General features: G+C 45.7%; 2 protein-coding genes across 7 annotated transcripts in view; one reads left to right on the forward strand and one right to left on the reverse strand.

Annotated features, from left to right (window-relative positions):
* Positions 1 to 1,960: 1,960 nt before the first annotated feature.
* LOC311356787 (uncharacterized protein) lies at positions 1,961 to 4,818 on the forward strand (the record flags this gene model as incomplete). 2 transcript variants are annotated; one of them, XM_084476644.1, is made up of 4 exons in its annotated part: positions 1,961 to 2,283; positions 2,731 to 2,986; positions 3,161 to 3,227; positions 3,926 to 4,818. In XM_084476644.1, 4 exons carry the CDS (start codon positions 1,964 to 1,966, stop codon positions 4,816 to 4,818), a joined length of 1,536 nt encoding a protein of 511 aa, XP_084332770.1. The 2 variants fall into 2 exon arrangements, with proteins under 2 accessions (XP_084332770.1, XP_084332769.1); XM_084476643.1 differs by having other exon boundaries at positions 1,964 to 2,262; positions 3,164 to 3,227.
* A 2,921-nt stretch (positions 4,819 to 7,739) lies between these two features.
* The window catches only part of LOC311356657 (inositol hexakisphosphate and diphosphoinositol-pentakisphosphate kinase 2-like), a 35,705-nt gene continuing 16,426 nt past the window's right edge, over positions 7,740 to 27,018 (reverse strand). For 3 of the 5 annotated variants that reach the window (XM_084476459.1, XM_084476460.1, XM_084476461.1), the window contains 11 exons: positions 26,469 to 26,596; positions 25,722 to 25,836; positions 25,312 to 25,419; positions 24,833 to 24,949; positions 23,166 to 23,306; positions 22,622 to 22,715; positions 21,411 to 21,536; positions 15,487 to 15,666; positions 13,445 to 13,582; positions 13,220 to 13,330; positions 7,740 to 11,322 (listed from right to left, as the gene is read on the reverse strand). In XM_084476459.1, the coding sequence (XP_084332585.1) occupies positions 10,595 to 11,322; positions 13,220 to 13,330; positions 13,445 to 13,582; positions 15,487 to 15,666; positions 21,411 to 21,536; positions 22,622 to 22,715; positions 23,166 to 23,306; positions 24,833 to 24,949; positions 25,312 to 25,419; positions 25,722 to 25,836; positions 26,469 to 26,596 (1,986 nt within the window). In that variant the 3' untranslated portion in view covers positions 7,740 to 10,594. The remainder of the gene's footprint in view (positions 11,323 to 13,219; positions 13,331 to 13,444; positions 13,583 to 15,486; positions 15,667 to 21,410; positions 21,537 to 22,621; positions 22,716 to 23,165; positions 23,307 to 24,832; positions 24,950 to 25,311; positions 25,420 to 25,721; positions 25,837 to 26,468; positions 26,597 to 27,018) is intronic. The other 2 variants (XR_014637679.1, XM_084476462.1) reach the window with 2 other exon arrangements.

Genomic DNA, 27,018 nt, shown 5'->3' on the forward strand with positions numbered 1-27,018 from the left:
TCAAAGCGTCCCGTTGCCCCGTGTCAAAGCAGCGCCACTGCCCTTGTGCCTGAGCATGTGCCTACGCAAATTTCTAGGGTAGTTGAAGCTGGCATTGCAATGCAGACACATTCAGGGCTTCTCCCCGGAGTGAGTCCTCATGTGGATCTTCTGGTTGAAGCGTGTACTGAAGCTCTTCATGCATTGGTCACACTTGTAGGGCTTCTCCCCGGAGTGAGTCCTTATGTGGGCCTTCAGGTGGGAGCTCTGACTGAAGCGCATTATGCATTGGTCACACCTGTAGGGCTTCTCCCTGGAGTGAGTCTTCATGTGGGTCTTCCGGATGGAGCCTCTACTGAAGCTCTTCATGCATTGGTCACACCTGTAGGGCTTCTCCCCGGAGTGAATCCTCATGTGGAGCTTTAGCTGGGTGCTTGTACAGAAGAGCTTCATGCATTGGTCACACCTGTAGGGCTTCTCCCCGGAGTGAGTCATCATGTGGATCTTCAGGTGGACGTTCTGACTGAAGCACTTCATGCATTGGTCACACCTTTAGGGCTTCTCCCCGGAGTGAATCCTCATGTGGAGCTTTAGCTGGGTGCTTGTACTGAAGAGCTTCATGCATTGGTCACACCTGTAGGGCTTCTCCCCGGAGTGAGTCCTCATGTGCATCTTCAGGTGGGAGTTCTGACTGAAGCATTTATGCGTTTTCCGAAACTCTTCTTAACATGAACGCGCGTGCACTGCTCTAACGACGTTCACAGGCTTGTAAATGTGCTGAAATTGGCTCTACAGGAGGGGGAGACGCAGGAATGTTGATGGATGAAACTATATTTTGTGGCAGCAAGACGCACCGTGCGGCTACATTTTTTCACGGCATTTCCCCCCTGAAATAATTCCATATTACAAAAATAAAAAATAGCTTGCGTCTGTGTGACAACTATAACATTAATCTAAATGTGCGGCTTTCTGAAACATGCTTTGCGCAGCAAAGAGAGCAGACTTTCTCTGATTCCGCATAAGGTTTCATTGATTGGCGCGCACTTTCTAGTCTAGAATCTTTGGTATAAACAATAAAAATGCAACGTTCCATTCATTCATTATCATTCAAACACAGAGGCATTGACACGGCTATTGCTGTTGCTGGTCTAGACCCTGCATATTTGTTGGGCAGGGGTATGATGGTGCGGGCAATGTAAGTTGGAAAGGCACGCATCGCAGCACAGTTTCCCGCAGCAGTCTACGTTCACTGAAGAAACCACGGGCTCAACTTGGCCATTGTGCTGTGCACTAGGCTCAGCCTGAAGAACCACCAAAGTGGTTCGACCTCAATGCTTCAAATAAGTAGGCCTACGCTAAGGACACCTAGTGGTGAATGAAATTATGATGAAAGAAAAAGAGTTTCCAGTCAACCAAACCCAAAATGTGATGTTTGCTTCGTGTGCTGAATGATACATCAAATCATTTGAGAATTAAAGTAATTTCAGTGTGTCAGTGTGCCGTTCATGAATATCTCCCGCGCTCATAGTAGAAAATAAATAATTTGCGCTCATAGTAGAAAATAAATAATTTGACAAAGATTTTAAGGAGTCATCCCGGGCAAAAGAGAATGTCTTATCAAATACAGGGCCCTACTCATAATTGTAATAATAATACTCGAAGTGATTGACAGATGAAAGTGGTATCACACTGCATGTTGACTGACAATGAGTGTGATTAATTCAGTGATTAAATAAAGTGGTCTTGGTAGTGTCTGGTAGTGTCTTCTTTTTTTAAATTATGTTTTTTAGGCAACATCGCGTAAGAGTAGCCCGAGATGAATCCTCTAACGTCACACGCAACGTCATTTCGCCTATGTGAACCATCTCGACAAGGATCTTCGCTGGGGGAGGAGCCGACGTACTGTACACACGCCCCGATGTCTCGACGCAAACCATAACATCACTAGTTTTATCCACAGACAGAGTAAAATAAGTTAATAAACATGTCCCCGTGCGGCTCCACTTTGGAAGAACAGCTTTCGTCCATAATGGACAAACTGGCAAAAGCTGCCGTATCTGAAATGAGCCAACTCTTCTCAGAAGGCTCGGCTACCCTTCGCTTACAAATAACTCGGAGCCTGAAAGAAAATGAAGCGCTGAGGACGAGGATGAAGGTGATGAGGAAGGAGCTGCTTTCTTTGCGGCTTCAAACCAGCTCAAATGCATCGCGTGCTGCAAGTCGTTTGGCCCTGTCTCGAGCCAACATCTGCCGACCACGGACTAAACCACTGGGGAATGGTGAGTGGAGCTCCGGCTGTAATAGGTGGAAAACAGGAGGGTGTTTAGGAGCAACTATTAGTAGTTATGTTATGTTATACAATGTTGTAATTTTGAATCATGATTCAAAATGAACAATGAATAATGATTTATATCGGAGAAGCAGGCTACCTACAGATGCCTAATATAATTTGACGATATGTCAACTTCCTGCACTTTGAGTGGTATTGGATGTAATGTATTCTTCATTATCGTCGTCAGTCCTAAAGCACAAGGCGGTTGGAAATTCCCCTCATCTTACACCACCCATAGATTCTAGGCAGGGCCCAGTTTCCCGATAACGATGGATCCACGCTCGTAGCCTACGAACATTCCCACGAATGAGCTTTTAACATGAACGCGCGTGCACTGCTCTAACGACGTTCATAGGCTTGTAACTGTCCACTGACATGGTGCTGAAATGTCACCCCCCTGTAGGAGGGGGAGTTTGCAGCACACAGCGTGGCGCCACCTCAGAGAGTCTGCATGTGGACGTCCCTAACTCCTCCCACATGTCCAGTCACAGCGAGGAGCTGAGGATCCTGAGCGTCCACGGAAAAGGGGAGGGCCCACTGGCGGTGGACGGCCATGACACCCTCTTCACCGCGTCCGAACTGGAGGCCTTGAGCTCGCTGTCTGCGGACCACAGCGCGGCCAAGAGCCTGGAGCGAGGCGAGCGGCTGGTCCGCCGTGAGGAGCTGACTGTGCAGGTTGGAAATCATCTTCTCATTCACCATCCAGAAGAGGCTTCCTCTGTTACTCCAGCACACACCCATAGAAATCACACACCTTTATGATTCAAGGTGTTGTTAGTGGGGATTGACAACTATTCTGTGCAAATTAAATAATATGTCTTGTGTGTGTTTTCTTCTTCATGTGGAAAGCAGCAGACCCCAGACACCATTTTAATCAAGGATGAAGATGATATTGGTGGAGGCATGCCCACTGTAGGTTAGTTATACACATCGCATCTATGCAAGCAAGCAAGCACACAACCTGGATCAACTGAGAATGTACTTGATTCTACCTGCTCTAAAAAGCCAGGGCCTTTTCTGAAAGCACATCATGACCAGAGCGCTGCTAAAACACAAGGACTACTTATACAGTTTATAGTAGAATGATTTACATCTTCTTCACGGAAGACAGGTGTCAGGAATGCTGAGATCAGCTCTGATTCCCAATATAACTACAGTATTGATAAAACAGGTGAAACAACAGATCACCTGTGTTGTGTCTTTATGACCTCCCCACGTCCTTAAAAGGGGGAGACGTAGAGGTGCCTCCTTGGCTGGAGCCTTTGACCCTTGACCCCCCCATGGGGGACAAGGAAAAGGCATAATCAACAAATAGAAGTTAGAAAGAAAGAATGTCAAAATATAATTCTTCCAATACACAAGTGTAACAGCTGACCGGAAACAACAGATGACCTGGGTTGTGTCTTTATGACCTCGGTGCCTTCTCAGCTGGAGCCTTTGACCCTTGACCCCCCCAAGGAGGGCAAGGAAAAGGCATAATCAACAAATAGAAGTTAGAAAGAAAGTATAATTCTTCCAACACACAAGTGTTTACAAAGTACCTACTGTATCCCTTTGTACAAATAATGAATTAATACAATTACTTTCTCTCTATCTTTGTTTTCCTCTCTGCAGAAGACTGTGATGACGAGGAACGCAGCATACAGCGCGGCACCACCTCGGATAATCCTCATGTGGACGCCCCTGGCTCCTCCCACATGTCCAGTCACAGCGAGGAGCTGCGGATCCTGAGCGTTGACGGAAAAGGGGAGGGCCCACTGGCGGTGGACGGCCATGACACCCTCTTCACCATGTCCGAACTGGAGGCCCTGAACTCGCTGTCCGCAGACCACAGCGTGGCCAAGAGCCTGGAGCGCGGCGAGTGGCTCGTCCACCTTGAGGAGCTGACTGAGCATCGGGGCGGCCGCAAGGGCCGGCCCTGTGTCACGTTTGGAAAGGGTTTTCCCGACAATACCAAGATGACCTTCCCCATGCGTACCCACATCGGTGAGAAGCTGTACGGGTGTGACCAATGCATGAAGCGCTTCGGACGGAGCTCCCACCTGAAGCGCCACATGAGGACTCACTCCGGGGAGAAGCCCTACAGGTGTGACCAATGCATGAAGAGCTTCAGTAGAAACTCCCACATGAAGGTCCACATGAGGACTCACTCCGGGGAGAAGCCCTACAGCTGTGACCAATGCATGAAGCTCTTCAGTACAAGCTCTCATCTGAAGCTCCACATGAGGACTCACTCCGGGGAGAAGCCCTACAGGTGTGACCAATGCATGAAGAGCTTCAGTACAAGCTCCACCCTGAAGATCCACATGAGGACTCACTCCGGGGAGAAGCCCTACAGGTGTAACCAATGCATGAAGCTCTTCAGTACAAGCTTCAAGCTGAAGACACACATGAGGACTCACTCCGGGGAGAAGCCCTGCATGTGTCTGCAGTGCAACGCCAGCTTCAGCAACCCTAGCAATTTGGGTAGGCACATGCTCAAGCACACGGGCAATGGGGTGCTTTGACACAGGGCAACGGGACGCTTTGATTGACACCTCTATCCCCTAGGGGTACATTACACGTACCCCTAGGGGTACGCATAATGGGTGATGTTGTTTTCCAGTAGTTACGGTAATATATCGAAAGAGGCCATTGGGCGCATGCCGTTCTGGGATAAATAGACATCACATGGTTCAGTTTGATGTCACTAACTGTTACCTCTCACCGGTGGTCGAGTTATGGGAGAAAAGGATTGAGGAACATTTTGTCCTTGGATCATCCCTAGGGTGACCAGCAACCACTGAGACAGTCATCCATCTGTAGTCAATGACATGAGTCTATTTCTCAGTTCAAGTATAAAGTATATAAGGTAAATATTGTTACAATAAAGCAAAATGTTAAACACTTAATATTATCTGTCCTCCTTGAAGGAAAGGTCAACAAAAGCCAAAAATTCTGAGGGACATTTACACGTCTCTCGTTCACACCATTTGCATTTCAAAAGGTGAACCCTGGGTACCTCGTTGACTGAATGTACGTATAAAGTGGCCCCTGAGAGGGACGTCTGGCTCACGTCACCATGAGAGGAGGAGACGAGGACGGCTTTGTGACGTCCAAAAGGAAGAAAGGCCCCTCCTGCGGTCTCCCTGTCTCATGGTACTTACTCTTAACTTAGAAGTTAGAGTGAACTACTCAGAACTCCAGTTAGAGTCAGACACTGCCAGCTTTATCAATATATACCACAGGCACATATAGTGGTATTGTTGTGAATTATTTCAATGCATGTTTTATTGTTTAAACAGAATTTGTTATACAAGGCTTCCCTTAAACACGTGGTAAATCATGTCGGTTTAAGATCAGGTTAATGAACAAGGTGATGATATAACTGTAATGTTTAAGATGTAACTTCTTTCCACATATTATATATTATATTTAGGGCTGTCAAATTAACACGTTAATTTCGATTAATTAATCACAGAAAAAATAACAGGTTAAAAAGATTAACGCTGATTATTATTATTATTTTTATTTTTATTTTTATTTTTTTTAATTTTATTTTTAATTATTATTTTTTCCACATACAGTATTCAAGAAAAGTGTTAGTCAAAACAAAGTATTGTATATTTTTTGCCTGAAATGCATTGCATCTTGAGTGAGATGGAAATGTTTGAAATAAAAGAGACATTGAACTTTAAAGTCTATTATGTATATTATTCATTGAATCAATCTCATCTTCCATAATTTATTTGAATTCAATAATTTTGAAATACTTTCTCGGCAAAATGTAAGTATGCGATTAATTTAGATTCATTAATCACAGAGTCTGTAATTAGATTATTTTTTTTAAACACTTGACAGCCCTAATTATATTATAGATGTCTATATATTGTATTATATTATTTAGATATAGAGCTCCAGTTAGAGGTAGATACGAGCTCTCCCGTCTCAGTGGAAATTGAGGGAATGATGCACGACCATTTAAAAATATGAGTGTGTTTCTAACGATACAAAGCTTAATGCAAATGGATGAAGTGTTCCTTTAATGCTGCTTTAACGGCACCGACAATCCAAAAACCCAGTCGAAACTAAATGGAAAAAGTGTGTAGTTAAAAACGTGATGCAGCTTTTACTTCTTCACCACCTACAGAGTTTGTTATGTAGCCTACGATCATTCAAAAACGCCATGTTATTTCCCATAGACATTTGACCAAGGGAACCGGAGCCTCTGGACTTTTCTTCAGAGGTCTCATGCTCTGATTTGGAGAGGGATGGGGAAGTGAGTGGTAATATTCAAATGTGTCTTATTCCTACGTCAGAGTAGGTGAAACTGACTGGCTCATCTGGAAACTGCAGGCAGGGTACTTTCAGAAATGCAAATCTCACTCAGAAAAGCCTGTATGACCTTATTTCAAAGTTTGTATGCGTGTGGCAGCACGCATAACAACACCCCAGAACAACACCCCAGATCCCAGAAAAATGGTTGTTTTCATAATATGTCACCTTTAAATTGCTGGTACTCTCTATCTGAAATGGCATCTGCAGACACAGACAGCAAATCTTTTTATAAACCTTTTTTTTTGTTCAAGCAATGTTTTGGTCTGTGCAGCCAAACTAAGCACCAGAAAGAAACAGCCACTTTTAAGACTCTCTGACTCACTGTATTACAAGCACTACACGGTAGCCTGCTTGTATTATTTCTCCCCAAGTAGTTTCCACATGCTGGACAGTAAAAATGGGGTTCATCATTTGCATATTGTCCATAGCCTTGCAAAAGAGATATTTTGGTTACTGGTACCATGCCTGGGAAAGGCTCATTAAAAATCCTGAGTAGAAGCAGAAGTTCCAGTGACACAACTGGTTACCTGAGTACATAAGACATCAGCAAGATTAAACGTCCCTTTGTCAGGGGTGCTCCAGGACGCACTGGATCATCTCCATCCAATAACAAAGGGTATATCTTTGAAGACATAATTTAATAATAGTAAACAATGCGTCTGCTTAAAACAACATTGCTTGTTTAATCAAAGGGAAAACATACAATACTAAATGCAGCCATTTGGTGTAGCAGACACTTCTGGTGTCCGGTTCTGGTTCTTTCTAAGACATTTCCTGAAATATAAATGAAGGCATAAATAAGTGTTACCTGTCTGTTTCATAGTCATGGCACATGCTAGTCATACTACTACTCCAAAATGTAACTAGTAACTGCAAAAAGGTACATGGTCATCTTTGCATCTATAAAATTTGCCACATTGCATTGTTGGATTGTTAGCAGAAAGTAATGCAGATACCATGTACACTATTTTTTGGTTATATTGAGGTAACTTGTGATAGAGGGTGTGATATGCAAGAGGATGACCTTAAAGTATTGTTCTGGACATTCGGTTAAGGTCTCAGTCTTGGTGATAGAACCACACACACACACACCTGGATGAATGTTCCAGAATATCATTTTATTGCAGGACATTATGAAGTTAAAATGAAAACTGCATTTACAGAATGAAAACTGCATTTATAGAAAGGGCAAAGGCATGGAGCTGCAGGCTAGCATACGGCACATTACAGTAAGCCTCTGTAGTAACGTATAGCTTTCTTAACACCTTAATGAGGCTCCTTTTTAGGCTAAAGTTTATTATACAAGTGCATTTCAGTTCACGTATCTCAGCAAATAATTGCAACACAAGCTCTGTAGAAAGGCTTCTTTAACTACATAAAATAAACCATCAATCCTCAGTTAAGGAAAGCCCGATCTCACCAACCCACTCCCTTGAAACAAAATAAAGCAAGCTTTTAGTATACAACGCATATCCTGCACAATAGCACCGGCAAGAACACACAACAAAACAAACAAACAAAAACAATAACACAGGATCAGATTGTCGTTCACAAATCTGTTCAACTACACGTCCACCGACAGGACGGAGTTATATGTTATACACACACCAGTGCTGACGGTAACTTACTCTCGCTGGTTCCTTTCAAGACAACCCAGTCTACAGTACATCACGGGACAACATGTTCAATACCATAATTGCTTTGAATTCTTTGCAGTCTTATTTCACTTAAGTCTACAGTCTGTGAAGCACAGACCTGGACAACCTTGCTACATTTCAGTGACATTGTACTGTGCTTAGCACAGTAGGACCACAGGGAACCCACTACAAGATAGCCCCACCCCTTTGAGGGACTTTAAAAATATTTCTAGTTATAATATACATTTAGAATTAGGTTGAGGATTCTCTCACATAGTGGGGTGTTTCATAAGAAAATAAACAGTAGCTATGTCTATCCATTTCTAGTGGGTTGGCAAACAAAAGAAATACACATTTCCCAGAAGCAAATTCAAAATAAATAGACATTTTTCTCAATGATTTCCCTAATAATTATTTATATATTTAGATATAAATGTCTATATATATTTATATATATATTATATTCTAGATGAGGCGTAAGGACTTTGGCAGTTGTGGTGTCCTGGGGGGGGGGGGGGACGAGCCGTGTGGGAGGGCAGACTCCTCCCAGCCCGCGCTCTGGAAAACATGGAGGTTACATGCCTGGAGACAATCTGGGGAAGAATAATCTGGGATCTAGCAGACCTACTAGGTTATAGCAGAACGTCTGGGGGGGAGGGGGACACCGAGCCTGGGCCGGGAACCAGGACTGCAAGGGCCTGGTTTCCGGTCTAGTTACGGAGATAATCTACAGAGGAAAACTTGGATGAAGCTCTTTTTTAAAAGTTTACTTTTACAGTCTGCACAACGTTGATTTGTGACCTTTAGAGGCACTTTTTCTGTTCACTACTGCTGGCCGAGTTTGTGTTGGAGTGGACAGGCCTTGCCTCCAGCAACATGATTGGTCAAAACAAACAAAGAAATTGAAAGGCCCCATTCTAAAGCCTGATTTGTGAGACTAGGGTTATTAAGCCTGGAGGCTTATATGCCCTCACCGAGGACACTCGGTGAGGTACCTTCATTGTACACAATGAAGGTACCTCACCGAGGTGATTGCAAGGCTGGCAAACCGAACCTCCAAGGGTAAGTTAAACACAGTAAGAAGAGAAGAAGAGATTGGGAGGGAGGGAAACAAGCCTAAACAAGACTAAAAAAAGACTAAAAATACCATTGTCATTTGGATGTTAATATTCATCACCCTCAAGCAACCAGACACGACGACGACGACGGACTGAAACTGGAAGAATTGGCGGTCCTACGGTCGGATACCCCCTGCCCCAGACCTGTGTCTCACATGTGTCTCACCCCCCTGCCTCATCCATGGATTGAGAACCCTCAAGAACACATGCCTTGCCCACACTCCCTTCCCCTAATCCAAATATAACTGTCGACTTTTGCATCGTTACCCAGCCTCGTTATTCATCCCAGGGCTGGTGGCCAAACAGTAAGCAGCACATATGACGGACCTGGAACCCAGATCTCCGCTAGCATCACAAGGCAGTACGAGAGCCAAGACTGCAGTCAGAAACAAAGACATTTTTTAAAATCAGATAACACACCACACCCAATGTATATAGACAACATGTGACAGCACGTAGACACGGCAATGAGACAATGTATGCTGGCATTTGCTTGCGAAACACAGGAACACAAACGCAGGGGCCACAGCTGTAGAACCGAGCTTGCTTCACGCTCCTTTTTGTAACTTCTGCATCCTGCATCCCATGTGGTGGTGGCATCTGCGGGAATAATCAGGCCCTGCACTACAGGAACCGCCAGAGGGCGTTCCTTCCACCTCCGCCCTGATAACCCCTAGTGACACCCAGTCTGTGAACACATGGTGCAGGACCTTCTTGGGAGACCCACGGGGGTCCAAGTGCAGGGCGTCCATCCGTGCGGGGAGGCCGGTCCAGCCTCGGAGGCTCACGTCTAGAGGGGGGACGCGGGGGGGGGGGGAGGTGAGACATGAGCCCCCCGGGCGGGGTCAAGTCAAACATGTAACATTAAAGCTGAACTTCTGGGCGCGTATGGCCACTGAGGCCGGGTATCACCGGTATGCATCTTTCAACAATCGGCGGTCTCTTTGTTGGATGCCCCCCTACGCCCAGTGGCATGTTTGTGAATCGCTCACCTTTATATGGGGTTGCAGCAAGGTGGACAACAAGTGTTCTGCTACAGTGACTTCAAAAACAAACAAGAGGTTCCACGACATCACTACCCCAAGAGGTACATATTCGATAATTTGATGCAAAACACTTTAGTGACAGACCCAGGGACATCAGGGGGAGCTTAGTGACCGTCAAGATCCATGTCGTCGATGTCATCAATGACCCTCAGATGTCCCCCCCCCTCAAGGCTCGGCCGTGTGGGGGGTTCTCACCTCCACCGGGGTCCCAGAGTGGGACAGGCCGCCCGGGCCGTCCCTCCAGTCCTCCACAGACTCCTGGGTGTCGAAGAATTCCTCGGAGGGCACCTCCGGAGACTGGGGCGTCTGAGCGCTGGAGCCCGCCTCGCTGCCACTCTCTCTGAGCTCCGGCAGCGCCGGCAGGGACCCCGGCAGGCAGCAGTAACTCTCCATGGGGGCCAGGGGGAGCTCGGCCAGGGGGGAGCGAGGGAGGGTCCGACCCGGACCGGGGTCGGCAGCGCTTTCGCGGCTGGGCGTCTCCGGCGCGTCGGGGCCTTCCTCTGGCTCCTCTTCGTGCCCGTGTTCGGGTTGCTCTTCCAGGGCCGGGAGACCCAGGGACGAGAGACCCAGGATCGAGGGAAGACCCAGGGCCGGGGGACCCAGGGCCGAGGGAAGACCCAGGGCTGCAGTCTCCGGGGCTGGGTACTCTGGTGGCGAGAGGTTGCCGAAGGTCCCCTGGTCTTCAGGAGGACAAAGGTCGGGACTGATCAGGTCCGGAGGCCGCACGGTGGCGACCGTTGGCGGGCAGGAGCCGTGGTGACACGAGTGGGCCTCCTCGCTGCTCTGGGGGCTGAGGGCCACCTTGTCGCTGAAGCTGAAGCGTGGGGAGGTGTCGGCCGTGGTGGGGGAGGAGGGTCCCGCGCTGGACACAGTGCTGGAAGGACCGCTGCTGTCTGCAGGGACGAGTAAGGTCATAGTAAGGACAGAGTAGGGTATGGTTGGTGTTAGGCCTGTCGCGATAAGCAATAAATCAATTAATCGCATGATAAATTAAAATGAGACGATCATTTTGCCGTCCGCGATAAATAAGCATTTTTTTTTTCTCGTGTCTCTCTCTATCAAATAGACTGGATGACAAGAGTTTTCACTCCGGAGCATCTGTCTCGACAGACCCCTCTCGCTTCCTTGGCGTAATGAGGAGTTAACCCTCGAGTCGTGTCAGTCACTGGTCAGCCGCATGGTCTCTGTGTGGGGAGTCAGAGCCCGTCTATACGCCCGTCTACCGCGCGTCTTCCTAGACATTCTCTGCCAGAGTGCAGCATGAGAGCCCCGTGAGGAGTAGCAAGCCAGAGACAACGCTAGTTGAGATTTGGAGGAATGAAAAACAAAGATGGAATTGGTTTCAAAGCCAAACGCGACAGCTGCCGTATGGGAGCACTTCGGGTTCAAACCGAATGACCGTGGTGAACCACTTAACCTGTGCGAGCCGGTACATCGCATTTGTTGTAAAATGGTAGAAACTAAACGCGCCAATACAACAAACATGCATCTGCACCTAAAGCATAATCATCCGATGCAGTTTTCCCAGCTGCGAAAAAAAACAGATCATGGGACGTCTCCGTCTTCAGTCCACAATCACTGGGGCGTTGAGTCGACAAAGTACAAACAGGACAGTTCAAATGGTGCGCACTCACTGACAGTTGTAGTTTGTAGATCGCTTCATGTAGTTTTATTTCAATTTTATTTATTGTTTTTGGTTGTTTTGTTTATTTATTTTGGATATTTAAAATGTCTACCAGTTCCAGTGTTAAATATTCTTTAGAAATAACAGTTTATTGATCTTTGAAAGGTTATACTTGCATTATTATGCCATTATCATTATATTAGTTGAAAATGGTCTCAAAACTGCAATATTATCGCTTATCGCAATAATTTCTGGGACAATTTATCGCACAGCAACATTTGTTACCGTGACAGGCCTAGTTGGTGCATGGTGAGGGGTGTAGGAGGTATACAGATCCCTTATGGCAGGGCTTCTCAAGTGGTGGGTCGCGACCCGACAGCAATTTGACCTCTTAAGAGCCATCTTCTGAATCTAGTCGTGTTTCAATGTTATTCTATGGCATGTATCGATGGCTTACTATTTCCCTAGGCTAGTAAGCCTTTTGTTTTTGCTGTAAAATGTAAAATTGATCACTGTAAAATGTGTAAATAATTTAGGGTAAACCAGTTGAGAACCACTGCAATAGGGTATAGTTAGTATAAAGATCCACACTAGTGGAAATCTGAGGTGGTTGAGGTAGATGATATGATGGAATGATGGAAATCAAATGATGGAAATCAAATCCCCTTCAGGACCCAAAATATGTCAGAAGGTGGACCGGAATGCATTCCTCTACATACAGAACTACTAACAAGAAAATAATTGGAATAGCCATTGCACAAAAAATCTAAAAAAGCATTTTCAGGATTAAGTATATGCTTATGCTTTTTAAAAGTGCATCCAGTACTTAATGAAACATGTTGAAATATAGGTTGGTCAAAATTATGTTTGAAATTCATAATATGAAATGCTTCTTGTTTGCTTGAATTTAGGTAGCAACCATATCGTTCATCATTATTGTCTTTTGAAAGAACAAAATTAGAAACAAAAGCTCTTCTTCGTGAACCACTCCCAGCATTGCTTAGAATCACCGTCGACAGTATCAAGAGATAAGGACCCCAATTTGACAGGCAAACTGTCTGGCAGCCGCTGCAAATCGTGTATCCCATAAATAGATAACCAACAGACACCTAAAGTGCTAGAAATAGAAATACCAAGGGAGGTAGTGGAGGAGCGCTGGTACTCACACCAAGCGGGCCTGTCGGACCGGGACTTGAAGGAGGAGGAGGACAGCACTCTCTGGGGGAGGTACGAGTCCACGTTGGGCTGGTTCTGCGTGTCAAACATGGCCGACAGAGCTACAAGGGCAAAGAGCAACCGAGAGATCCGACATGTTATAGTAGGGACAGGCGCGATCTCTCCCAGGTGGCTGAACTCAACTCCACTCAAGTCCCTGGCACGTTTCTCCTTACCCTGGGTGGACCTGGCCTGTGAATCTCCGGCGTTCTCGCAGACGGCGGTGAGGAACTCGTTGACCTGTTTGAGCGAGAGTGAGTTGTGCAGCGTCTCCAGGGGGTAGATGGACGGCACCATGGAGCAGCCCTCAAAGCCTGCAGCAGAAGAAGGATGTGGAACAAAGAGTTGGGGCCAAACGTGGGAACCCGTCCGGTCACGGTTAGAACTGGGCTAGCGGCCGCTTCAAGCTCAGCTAATCATCCATAGTTAGTCATCCCATTCAGCCCAACCCTGCTCTCCTGGCAGCCTCCTGGCGTGCTTGGTGAATAGGAGAAAGCATGCCTTAGGCTGGAGAAATGTCTCAAAGCTGCCCTGTGTGCTACAAGTTCCTGCCAGGTCCTGGAGCTTCTGTTTCAAATCAGGCTGGTAAGTCATCCAAAATGTCCTGCAGACCCCATAGAGGAGGCTACATTAGCTGTATACGATGGATGTCTACATTATGTTTCAAAGGTGACATATTATACCACCAGGTGTGAGTGTGATTAGCCGTTACAAGCCGTTTTGGAAATCTGCCTCTTCTGACATCACAAGTGGGCGTGTCCACCTAGAAGTATGCTGGATAGATCAGTCTATCAGCCTACCCAGTGGACTATAGCAAACGTTGCTCATCTATCTTATACATCTAGGTGGACAGACACGCCCACTTGTGATGTCAGAAGAGGCAGATTTTCAAAACGGCTTGTAACGGCTAATCACGCTCACACCTGCTGGTATAATATGTCACCTTTAAACATGGGGCGCACCTTAAAAGAACAAATACCATTTTCTTATTTTTGCCAAGCGCCCCTTCTTCTAGTCAGTCCAAACAGCGCCACACAGCGCAACACAGCACCACACAGCAGAAGTAACAGCACCACCACACAGAAGTCAAAGCTGTTCATCCATACGACGACAGAGCGCCCATCAAATGACTCAGAAAGAAATCAGCCACTGTTAGTTTACACCAAACGTGAAAATCAAAACCACTCGCAAATAAAACTGTTTAAGAACCGCAAAAACTCAATGAAGACTCTTCGCCATTTTCACTTGAAAGCACATTCATTAAAGGTCCCATGACATGCCACCAGGTGTGAGTGTGATTAGCCGTTACAAGCCGTTTTGGAAATCTGCCCCTTATGACATCACAGGTGGGCGTGTCCACTGCTGGATAGATCAGTCTACCAGCCTACCCAGTGGACTGTAACAAACATTGCACATCTATCCGTCACACATCTAGGTGAACACGCCCACCTGTGATGTCATAAGGGGCAGATTTCCAAAACGGCTTGTAACGGCTAATCACACCACTGGTGGCATGTCATGGGACCTTTAACACATCCAGAAACAGAAATCCACATGCGTTTACCTATCCGAACCAGTGGAGGTGTGCCTTCAAACAATGCAACGTTAGGTGTTTGTACTTTGGAGGAGACACATGATGCAGGATAACAATGTATTTATGTATGAACCAACGTGAATAGTGGACCGAAGTGGATTAAATAAAAAGGAGCTTATAGCCCTATGTGTCCATGGGTATTCAGCGAAGAAACAGACGTGTTTTGTTAGGGAGACTGAACTTCAATCATGCCAGTTAAAACACAAAACACATCCAAAGACAGAGGGAAGTGAGGCGACGTCGAGCTGTGCAACGGCGGGCTCACCAACGGCCTCTCGCAGTTTGCCAAAGTTCACGGGGTTAGTATTTCAAGTACAAGCCGCATACAGCAGAACCGGGTGAAAGGATTGTTCCGGCAACGTGGAGCTCTGCTCATAGAGCCCCGGCTACGCTACACAGGCTCTGCGTTCAACCTTCCGGAGGACGTACAGGAATGAGTCAAGCATGCAGCAGCAGCAACATCAGGCCAAGCCGGCGGCACAAGGCGTCAGCTGCGCTCACAAAAAAAGCCCACACCAGTCAGCAAGCAGAGGCTCCTTGATGGCTCGGAGCGGGGGAGGGAAAGAGGGAGAGAGAGAGGGAGAGGGAGAGGGAGGGAGGGAGAGGCCAGGGGGAGGGGCTGACCGTAGATATACTCTAGGGGGTCCTGGCCGGAGACGAGCCAGTTGCGGAACAGGCGCAGGTGGTAGGAGCACTGTTGAAGGTGGTGGGCTAGAGCCCCGTCCAGGCACAGGTGCCCCCCACGGCTAAGGTCAATGGAGAAGCGGTTCAACAACTGGGCCACATGGTGGTCCTCCAGGGGCTCTGAGGAAGAGGAGGGACAGGGAGGAAGGACAGAACAGTGGAGGAGGATGAGGAGGTAGAAGGGTGCAAGAAGGGGCATGAAATGGCCGAATGTGAGCTGAGGGGGAAAGGGGGGCTGGGAGAAGGCCGTGTGTGGGAGGGAGGGAGGACAAGCAGAGCATTTGGATGGAGGATGGGAGAACTCAACGCAGGGTGGTGTCAATGGTAAGAGACGGGAGTGAGGAGAGAGATGGGTGGAGCGACCGGGACGGTCTGCGGGCCGGGCAGAACGACAGGCTTGCAGGACTGTGTGTGTGTGTGTGTGTGTGTGTGTGTGTGTGTGTGTGTGTGTGTGTGTGTGTGTGTGTGTGTGTGTGGGTGTGGGTGTGATGACGACCAATAGCTTCTCTGCTGCAGGTCACACTGAAAGCCATTTGTCTCTTGACACAAATGGCCCCTATCTCCACTCAAATATGATATTTCAAAAGCCCTGCAGAAGTCATTAACTGAACCACTCAACAGGGTTGATTCTATTCACACGAGCACCATGTTCATTTTATGAGCGTTTCACATTTTATGGCTATCTACCACCAAATTTGGATTCAAGGTAAATGTGCCCACCACTAGAAAGTCTATGTAGCCCTTTGGGAGAGAGAGACAATGTACCCTGGGAAATGTTGTCTCTGAAATTACGATTTTTTATTATCAACATTTTATCAGTCTACAGCAGCGTTACTCAGTCACCGCTTGAATTGGTGGCTCACATGGCAGCTAATAATTATGTGATAATGCAGCCAATACACATAATTCAAAAAATGACTCTTACTTAAAGGGCATGGAAACTGTCACCAATCTGGCAACACTGCACACTAAGCAGTAGAAGTAATAGAGTAGTAGCATTAGTGTGGCTAATTCATTGAGGCATCCGACGCTAGCTAGCGCGATGTGCCCGGACAAAAGATGGACCGATTTCTGATCAAATAAAGTTGCAAAGTCGTGTGAAAGACCAAAGTCGTGTGAAAAATTAGGGAAATTGAGACACGGAACATGCAGCAATCGAAAATCAGAAAGCAGGTGTTCCGAAGGTACGAGCCATACAAAATGAGCGATTTCAAGAATAATGTACAGACAACTTTTTATATGTCCTCCGTGGATCCAACCCTTTGTGTTTATCATGCAAATAAGCCTGTTCCGGTTTCAAGCAAAGTAACAGCCAACTCTGAGTGGAAGGAATGACAGATAGGTATTTGAGCCAGAATACACCGACCAGAAAATCTTACAACGGAAACGGCAGCAGGCAACGGAATGTTCTGACTTTTATAAATGCAGTATTACTAAACCACTTTTTCAACTATAGTCTTCTCATGTGCTTTCAGTGTATCATTCAATGAAATAAAAAGGATCAAGGTTAAGGCAATGTTAATTTATGCAGTACTGTCATTAATTAAGCAAGATTTTCAGTGTTTACACATGTAGAATCAACAAACTTAACCACAGCAGGCTCACAAAGATACCACTAAAACGTTCTGCCATTCAAACATAAAATACAGAACTCGGAAGAAAAGTAGCCAAACTAATATTATATCCGTCTCTCAAAATGCTGTCTAACCTGGACGTAAACAAGTTCCCATAATGGCAGACTCAACTGGGCTCGACCTGGACTTGCACCGCAATGCACCAGAGAAGTTAATTGACAATATCATACAAGTCGTGTTTGTAGTTTACTCTGAGACGTTTTTGCTGGTTTTACTTTAAAAGCTTGCGACACTGATCTTGCTGTTGAGTGGAAATGTCCCTTCAAACCATAATCTGCACATATTTTTTATACCTTAATCATAGCCAATCGATTTCCTCCTGCTCTGTAATATGAACGTATACTGTGGATGCCTCAGCATGCAACACAGATCAACACTTGATCATTGTGTATTTGGGACAATCGATCAACTGAGTTAGGTCTGTAAAGCTTGAGCCTGACTGCTTCTTTTAAGCAACAGCACAAAAAAACAAACCACAATCTGCTGTATCTCAATACAGCTAGATAAAAACTGTTATATTGAAAGCATCTAGACTCTTCAGCTTAGGATCAATATCATACGATCATCACAAAGTGGTGAGTCCGATCTTTTAAATACAACCAGGACACTCATCATAAGCAACACTTTCCAACAACACCTGGAAATCACAGCACTGCTAATTGCAACCCAAAAGGTAGACACAGAAGGCAGGAGTGGGCAGCCTTTCGCCAGAGTTCTATCCCAAACCCTGATGCCACACAGTCCCGACAGGAGAACAAAACAACGTCTTGAAAGTGCAATCTCGTGGTTACGTGAGACAGCCGCCTGCGTTCTCAATATAGACGAGTAAGCAATCTTGGTGAACTGCCACTTACATATTCCTCCAAGAAAGTAAAAAAGTTGAGTTCCCCAAGGTCACATTCTACAGCCGAGCAGCCAACCATGATCACCTCTCTGGATGTAAAATAAGAAATATACATCACAACCTGTCTGGTATTATCTCTCGCCAGCTACACCCAGGAGAGGCAATCAAGTGATAAACTATTCAGTGGCTAACCCAATTTTATCTTCAAAGAAAACAAAAGCCCACGAAGCTAACATGATTTAAACATCCTTCCCAGAGTTTCAGAACTTGTAATTTGGACATGTATGCATAATATTTATTTGTGCTGAAAAGGTTCACAAACTCTTCATGAAGTTTAAAACACAAAACGAAAAAAAAACAAGGAACTAAATTCCATTCAAGACAGAGTTAATGGATCAAACAATGCTTTAACCCTTTCTCTGTCAGCAAAGATTGAGCCAACATTTCCCTGTTTAACACTAATTTCGCTTTCAAATCTCGTTTTGATACGCACTGTTGATGCACCTCAAAACACGCCGCAGTATAACTGGAGACTCGGAGACCTAACGTAAACAGGGGAAGGGTTAAACATTTCGCTGTTGGTCATGTTCTCGACAAATGGACTCCATTCCATCATCACACAAGTCGACTATCACATGGACTTTATACATCTTTTGTTTGTGTATACATGTGTGTATATTGGTATATACATACATGCACTCACTGAGAGATTTCAATCGTTGGGGGTGATGGTGACAGATTGACCACAGACCTGATGCAGGATGTGACACAGGGTTCCCACCTGCAGATGCCTAAACTCTGAGATCAGGGGGAAGCTCATTGTGGGCAATGGCTGGGTTTGTTGCAGTGTCAATGGGGTGAGGTCTAGGGCTGCTTGATTATGGAAAAAATCATAATCAATCACAATATTGAAATCACGATTATAAAAACGATTATTTTTGAGTTTGAAAACATAATGCATTTATTCAGCATTTCTCTCCAAAAAAAAACACTGTCACTGAGAACTTTCACATTTCCCCTTAAAAAAATACAATGTTCAAATAGAAAATGTTCAAATAGGAAAGAATGTACAACTATGTATCCAGCTGTTCTAGCTTGGAGATAGTTTGACCCAAAAAATCTAAACCACGATTAAAATTTGATTAATTGCACAGCCCTAGTGAGGTGCTCCATCTTGGGGAGGTCAGGTCATCGTGATCCGTAAGAATATAGATCCGGTCAACTCTTACAGCATAGATGTTCCTGCAATCACACTGTTTTAAAGAACCCAGTGCTGACTGTGCCCTTTTTAGTGTGAGTTTCTGATTTGCTTGTAGTCGTGGTAATCAACAGTTTTAGTTTAATAGAATATTGCTATCGGAGGTTAGATCAAATAATAGAATAGCCGTTAAATGCATGCAGAGAAAACGTACTGAGCCCTATGCTGCTGTGGAAAACCCTCCGGAGAAGCATGTGTCTGCATCGATACGCTCCAGAGCTGAGTGGGAACCCCGGGTACAAATGGGAATGTGAGGCGGTGTTAGAGGAGTGAGGTCCAAAATGAATGGGCAGGCAAAAAAATTAATAGATCAATATTTTTGAAATCTAAAAATTATGAATTAAATATAAATGGAAACTGGAAACTATTGAAGGGTGGTTGGGCCATGGTGGAAACCGTGAGAAGCGAAATGTAAACGCTTTGCAAAAGAAAAACTAATGTATTTGAGTCATGCAAGACACAGGGGAGGTGAGGAGGTGGAAATATACTTGAAAAAAAGGCAGACATACCATTAGTCGGATACTGTGCAAACGACACAGAAAATCGTTTTACTGCCGGCATAGACAACAACTCTGAGGAAATAAAAAAAGCTAATGTTACCGTAAAACCTGAGTTACTGGTAAAAAAATATATATATATCCCAATCAAAAAGTATTTCCTTTCATATGTGGAACATGGGTTCAACTTAAATAAGGTGCCTTAAAAAAATGAAAAAAATAAGCAAAAAAAAACATGGATTGCTGGATTTGAGTGCTACCGGATCCATGGTGATGTGTGTCATTAGTTAGGAGGCCCTGACTTGCACTACATTCTCAGGACTGGACTTCGATTGAAGATCTTTCAAGACAGGAAGGGATGAAATGATTTCAAGAGGGGAGATGAAGACGACAAATGAAAAAAAAGTGAGCAAACACAACCAGGGTTTGAACAGAAGCCTCCTCGTGCCCCCCCCCCGGCTTGAGATCAAACCATGGAGAGCTGTGATGGGAGTGATGGGCGCTATGGACCCAGCTAATGGGTAAAGGCCATTAAGGCTCTTTGCCATGGACTGGTAAAGACAGACAACGATGAATACAATGTCACCCAGAAGATGAGTCCCCGTTTAGGCAGGAACATCTCCCAGTGAGTAGATTCCACCAGGGCAAACGCATACAAAGAAAAGGGGAGAATAAATCAAATAAAAACAAGAACAACCAAACAATTCATGTACAGCCCAGGAAATAACGAGGCCACTTATTAGATTTGCCCTTTTTTGACAATATTCATATAAATTACGATAAAGGCACAGTGGCTGGAGAGCTCCACTTACGATTTGTCTTAAACCTCTTGATTCCATCGAATTAGAAACAAGATGGAGGATGAAATAACAACACTAAGATGAGAGGGGACACTCTGAGAGGACAAACACCACAGTGACACCCAGTGGACAGTGGACGGTGGCTGTGAGGGGACAAACACTACAGTGACACCCAGTGGACGGTGGCTGTGAGGGGACAAACACTACAGTGATACTCAGTGGACGGTGGCTGTGAGGGGACAAACACTACAGTGATACTCAGTGGACGGTGGCTGGGAGGGGACAAACACTACATGGACACCGAGTGGATGGTGGCTGTGAAGGGACAAACACTACAGTGACACCTAGTGGACAATGACAGACACCACGGAAGAACTGCATGTAGATTTTGTGGCACTACGATACTGATCTGTTGGATTATCACTTTGAGTTGTTATGGATGTATAAATAAGAAAATATAAAAAAAAAAATGTGTACGACTTGCGTGAACAATACTCAATGATTGTGTTATTTTAGCAAACTGGGTGCACTTTGTGTTGATATTGTAGGGTCCACTAGTTCCCTGCTGACATTGTACTTCGGCACACAGGAACATTTTACTTATACTGATGGAAATGTAAAATACATATTATTCAACGATTCTACAGAGTTTAATTAAAAAATGTGAAATAATGCTCCAAAAAGGATGATAGAACGTGATCAAAAACAAGAATTTGAACGCAAAAAAATGTAAAACATTATATTTTCTGGACAAAAACATTGAAAACAGGGATGCAAAATGGTCACATGGTCAAAAAACGACAAAGCAAGGAAAAAAAAAAACACACATACCATCTTTGTAGGACAGACTGCCGGAGGAGTATTTTTTGCGGTGTGTGCGTGCGTAGTCCTGCAGGTTGGGGGCGCTAGAGGAACCCCCTAGGACAGTGGTGCTGAAGAGCCCGGCACACTGAGATCCTGCCAGGGTTTTAGGAGGAAGGCCAGGGGGAGGGGGCTGGTTAGTCACTACTGCTCAACATGCAGTTATTCATCACCAGTGACTCACTGCAGCTAAACCCCCCCAGAGGAAGAGAGAGAGATAGGGGGGGGAGGGAGGGAGGGAGGGAGGGAGGGAGGGAGAGAGAGAGACGGACAGAGAGACAAAGAGACAGAGAGAGACAGAGAGAAAGAGAGAAAGAAAGAAAGAAAGAGAGAGAAAGAAAGAAAGAGAGAGAGAAAGAAAGAAAGAAAGAAAGAAAGAGAGAGAGAAAAATAAAAATAATTTAAAAAAGAAGGAAATGAATCAAGAACAAAGAGAGAAAAATGGAATAAAAGGAATGAAGGAACCCAAAAAAAAGAAAATAAGAAACTCCACAAACAAACAAACAAACAAACAAACAAACAAACACAGGGTAGGGAGAGAGGGAGAGCCAGGCCTGGGCCCCTTTGGGGGGACGCTGCGTGGCTCCTAGCCTCTGAACCTCTGGGAGGCCGTCTGCAGGTGATCAGAGACCTGCAGGCTGCTCAGCACGCACCCGCTGAGACAGCGGGATTAGGGGGCTGCTGCCGTGGAGCCAGGCGCTCGTGTGAACCCCCGCAGCCTGGAATGTGTATAGGGCACCGTGGGACAGCGATCCCACGTCGGCTACCCAGCTGCACTGAGCATCCAGCTTTATACGTTTGCATGCAATTTGTTGGGACTTTGTTTAAATGTGGATTCCCGATTTAGGTAGAGTAGATTCAGTGAGATGATGTATATTGTTTAACATAATATCGACTCGGTCATTAGAAAATCCTGAAAAGGCATTGAACCCTTATTAACCAAGACTCGGCAAAAAAATAAAAATAATAAATAGCAACCAATACAAAAATGTGTTAGTGCTGATTATATTTATAAATTCAGTGTTTTGATTGACATTTCCGGTCCTGGTGGTCTCGGCACCGAATGAATGAGCTGCACGGCTTCTTTGCATATCAACACAAATGAAAAGACTGTATGACACGGATGCACGCAGACACCAGTTGCCGTGGCAACACAGCCTTGGGAGCACACAGACACCTACCTAGTCCGCTCTGCTTCATCTCAGGTGACTGGCGCGTCCAGGTGGGGAAGAGGCGATAGCTGCCCGCCTTAGACGACGAGATCTCAGACAGCACCTTGGGACACACACACACACACACACACACACACACACACACACACACACACACACACACACACACACACGCACACACACACACACGATTCCGACATAACTTATCACTTTCTATGGTATTGCGAAGAATTCCTAAACCAACTAAAAAAGTAATAAGCATATGTGAATAATCCAAACAACACGAGTATAGAATCAACAAGACAAGAGATGCTCTCATGCTCAACACGAGACACACACAGAGACCATGCATGAAGATAAAGATAAAGAGAGCCCTGTAGAAACGGCCACATGTTTGAAACGCATAAACCACGGTGTGACAGTGAGTTAAAGCGCCGGGTGACAAACGGAGGCTAATCCAGGGTGCCATATGAATGAGCCCAATGTCGTTCAGGCTCCCTGATTGGCTGGGACCCCTCTGGGCGTGCGGCGGTGGCGGCGGGCAGCGGCTCACCTCCATGGATCCCGTCTTGCGGTTGCGTACGAGCGGGGACTTCCTCTGCAGGCTGACGGGCTCCGACAGCTCGGCTGCCCCCTCCGCCTCGTCCCGGGTCAGGTCCTCCAGGCTGCCCGGGTCCGTCTGCTTCTGACCGTTCTGAGGAGCACAAGCCCATCACCAAGGAATACATACACACGTGACACGCACCCCCCCGCGCGCGCCCCCGACCAACTCTGCAGCACGGGTACAGAAAAGGTCAAACGTTTAACCTGTCAAGATGACCGGATCAAACCCTAAAGGGCTGATTATGGTTCCACGTCGACGCAACCCAATGACCCCGCAGACGCTTCGACGCCTGTTTTGGTTCTGCGTCGGGTTTTAGTAAGCGGACCAATCACAGCCCTTGCTGCTGCGTCGCCTTGACGGAAGGTTACGATTTTTGGGAGGCGCACGTCAGGCCCTTGCAGTGGACGTAGGCCTGTCACGATAACAAATTTTGCTGGGCGATAAATTGTCCCAGAAATTATTGCGATAAGCGATAATATTGCCGTTTTGAGACCACTTTCAACTAATGTAATGATAATGGCATAATAATGCAAGTACAACCTTTCAAAGATCAATAAACTGTTATTTCTAAAGTACTGGAACTGGCAGACATTTTAAATATCCAAAATAAATAAACAAAACAACCAAAAACAATAAATAAAATTGAAATGAAACTACATGAAGCCAACTACAACTGTCAGTGAGTGTGCACCATTTGAACTGTCCTGTTTGTACTTTGTTCCACCTCCCCACACAGAGACCATGCAGCTGACAAGTGACTGACACGACTCGAGGGTTAACTCCTCATTACGCCAAGGAAGCGAGAGGGGTCTGTCAAGACCGATGCTCCGGAGTGAAAACTCTTGTCATCCAGTCTCTTTGATAGAGAGAGGCACGAGAAAAAAGAAAAGAAAAAAAAATTTCGCAGATGGCAAAATGATCGTCTCATTTTAATTTATTGTGCGATTAATTGATTTATTGCTTGTCGCGACAGGCCTAGGTGGACGCAAGGAGGGTCCGCAAGGACATAAGGGGCCCGTAACCCCCTTCCGTTGTATGAACGTGGGACCATAATCAGCCCTAACCTAACCCTAACCTAACCCTCTAACCCTAACCCTGCAGAAAGGTTAAATGGCTGCGCTTTCCATTGCCGAGTGCTTTGTCAGCGCTCATCACTGTCAGGGAGGGCCCCGTTTGACCCGTCAAGATGACAATTTAATCTGAAGTGGCTGGAAGAGGAACACGTGTGAAGCTGATTCCCTCTGTCACACACGCACTGTAATAAAAGAACCCCCAACACCCCGTTCCAGAGGTAGATAGAGATAGATAGATAGGAACTTTATTAATCCCTCGGGAAGGGTTCCCTCAGGAAATTGCACTTTCAGCAGCAGCAAACACCAATGTTACCAATAGAATAGAGTTAAAAACACATATAAATGTGCAAAAGTACAAAATGCTGAATGCTAAAAATATATATGGAGGGAAACAATATACAAGAAGAATACTATACAAGCCAATGTTGACACCAGGGAGTGCTTAAACAGTGCATAAAAACAGTGCAAGAAAACTGTGTATCAAACAGCCAAGTAGTGTTTGATATAGTGTTATAATATGAAGTGGGTGGTGAGGACCGCTACCTCTGAGGAGGCGGGCCTGAATCCAAAGCCTGTGGGGGCGTTCTCCTCCTCTCCGACTCCTTTGACCCCGGGGCTGAAGTGGAGCTCCACGTGGAAGCGCTCTTCCGACGAGATGTCCTGTGGAGAAGGAGGAGGGCCGGCAGACGCGTCAGATCGGAGAGCTCATACACGTTGAGTCAACCCGGAGGGCATTTTCCATGCTGTGGATATTTTCGATAAAGACTGACATAAATGCTGCGACAGACTAGCCTCCTGGGAACTGCTGTCCCGAATGTTGTCATTCCCAACGGGGTAAGACCCTTATTGGATCATTCCCTATTCAGTTCAGTGCCCATTTTGTTCATGTTATTTTCCATCGTCAATTTCCCGATGAAATATGAAATACGGGCAAAACATAGGTATATACACAGTGTCACCGATACGTTTTTAAAAGCATTTGAGGAAAACATTAAGGGAAGTAAAAACCCAAAAGCAAATACCTTTTTGTTGTCCTCGTAGAGCATGATGACGATCTGGGTCATGTAGTTGAGTTCAGAGATAGCACTGAGGTAGTCCATCGCACGCTTCCACTGCTGGTCCTTCTCTTCCTAGGAGGGACACACACACACACACACACACACACACACACACACACACACACACACTTCAGTCCGACTTTCATCAAGCAATGCACTTCTGGTCCCTATTTGTAAAGGTGCATGTCTGTGTGGGTGAGGTATGTGGGTGAGAGTGAGGGCGAGGTTAAGAGTGAGGTTAAGGGTGGGGTGCTTGGGTGAGGTTAAGGTTGAGGTGTGTGGGTGAGGGTGACGGTGAGGTGTGTGGGTGAGGGTGAGGGTAAGGGGTGAGGTGTGTGGGTGAGGGTGACAGTGTGGTGTACTGCAGGGCTCACATCCAGCAGGCCGCCGTAACGGAAGACGCTCAGCAGAGAGTGCACGTGGCTCTCGCTGGTGAAGTAGAGGCGCGTTCGGACGTGGCGCCCCGGGGACATCACGCCACGGGAGTACCTGGGAAAAAACAAAAAACACTTTCAAACCGTATCCGTCGGGAACGTTACACACACACATCTGTGTAGCCTGGTGACCAGCATTGGGGTGGATTTTGATCGAGGGATAAACACTTCATCGGCACACCTCGCCACCTTTCCAGGTGGCCCAGGCGATGAAAATATAACAACGCGAATGGTTAATTTCAAACCATAAACATGTCAACCAGCCAAGCACTCCTTATTACAAAAGGAAATGTTCCCAAAGTATCCTATTTTTATTTAGGTGGTTCAATGAGGACTTGAAAATAAATATAATACAACAATAATGTCATTTATATAGCACTTTTATCCAAAGCGCTTTGCAACATTGCCTGACATTCACCCATTCATGCACGGTGGACTCAACCATGTATGGCGACAGCCGGCTCGTCGGGAGTAGTAAGGGCCATCCTTGCTCAGGGACACCTCGACACTCCGGGGATCGAACTAGCAACCTTGTGGTTACCAGCCAACCTGCTCTACCTCGGGAGCTACTGCCGCCCCAACGATGTATTTCTCATTCAACGCTTCTGGTTCAGAGACAAGAGTCAGAGCTGTTTTCACTCGACAGAACAGACAGTGCTGGCCACCAGGTAGCCCCTGGAGACTCACAGGGGGTGCAGCTTGTTCACCGACTCGTCCTCATGGGTCCTCTGGAGGTCCATCTGGATCTTCCGCATCAGCGGCAAGCAGTAGGCATGGGCGATGTCCAGCTTCTCCGCCTTGTTGATGCCGTATTCCTAACGATCACACCACACATTAGGGCAAAAAAAAGATTATTTTGGTCAATATTGAAATCAAGATTATTTATTCTTAAGGATTATTTTTGAGTCTGAAAACATGATTAATTTGTTCAGCATTTCTCTTGTTTTAACATTTTATGGATAAAATAAACATACTTAAAAAAATAGTTTAAACTTGATTATATTAGTCAAAATCGCGATCAAAATTAGATTAATCGCACAGCCCTACCACAAATCACTGGGTTGGTGTCTTCAAAACCTAGGTTTTGGAGACATATTAAAAATGATAGCTTGACATGCAAAAGCAACCTTCAAACAGCTATTGTTTGTAGGTTGCTAATGCATGTTAAGCTATCATTTTGATATAACGCGCTACAACAATATATAATCATGCGGTGAGGGCATGATCCTTATAAATG

This window comes from Micromesistius poutassou (genome assembly GCF_964030765.1).
Source record: "Micromesistius poutassou genome assembly, chromosome: 12".
NCBI classification, from domain to species: domain Eukaryota; kingdom Metazoa; phylum Chordata; class Actinopteri; order Gadiformes; family Gadidae; genus Micromesistius; species Micromesistius poutassou.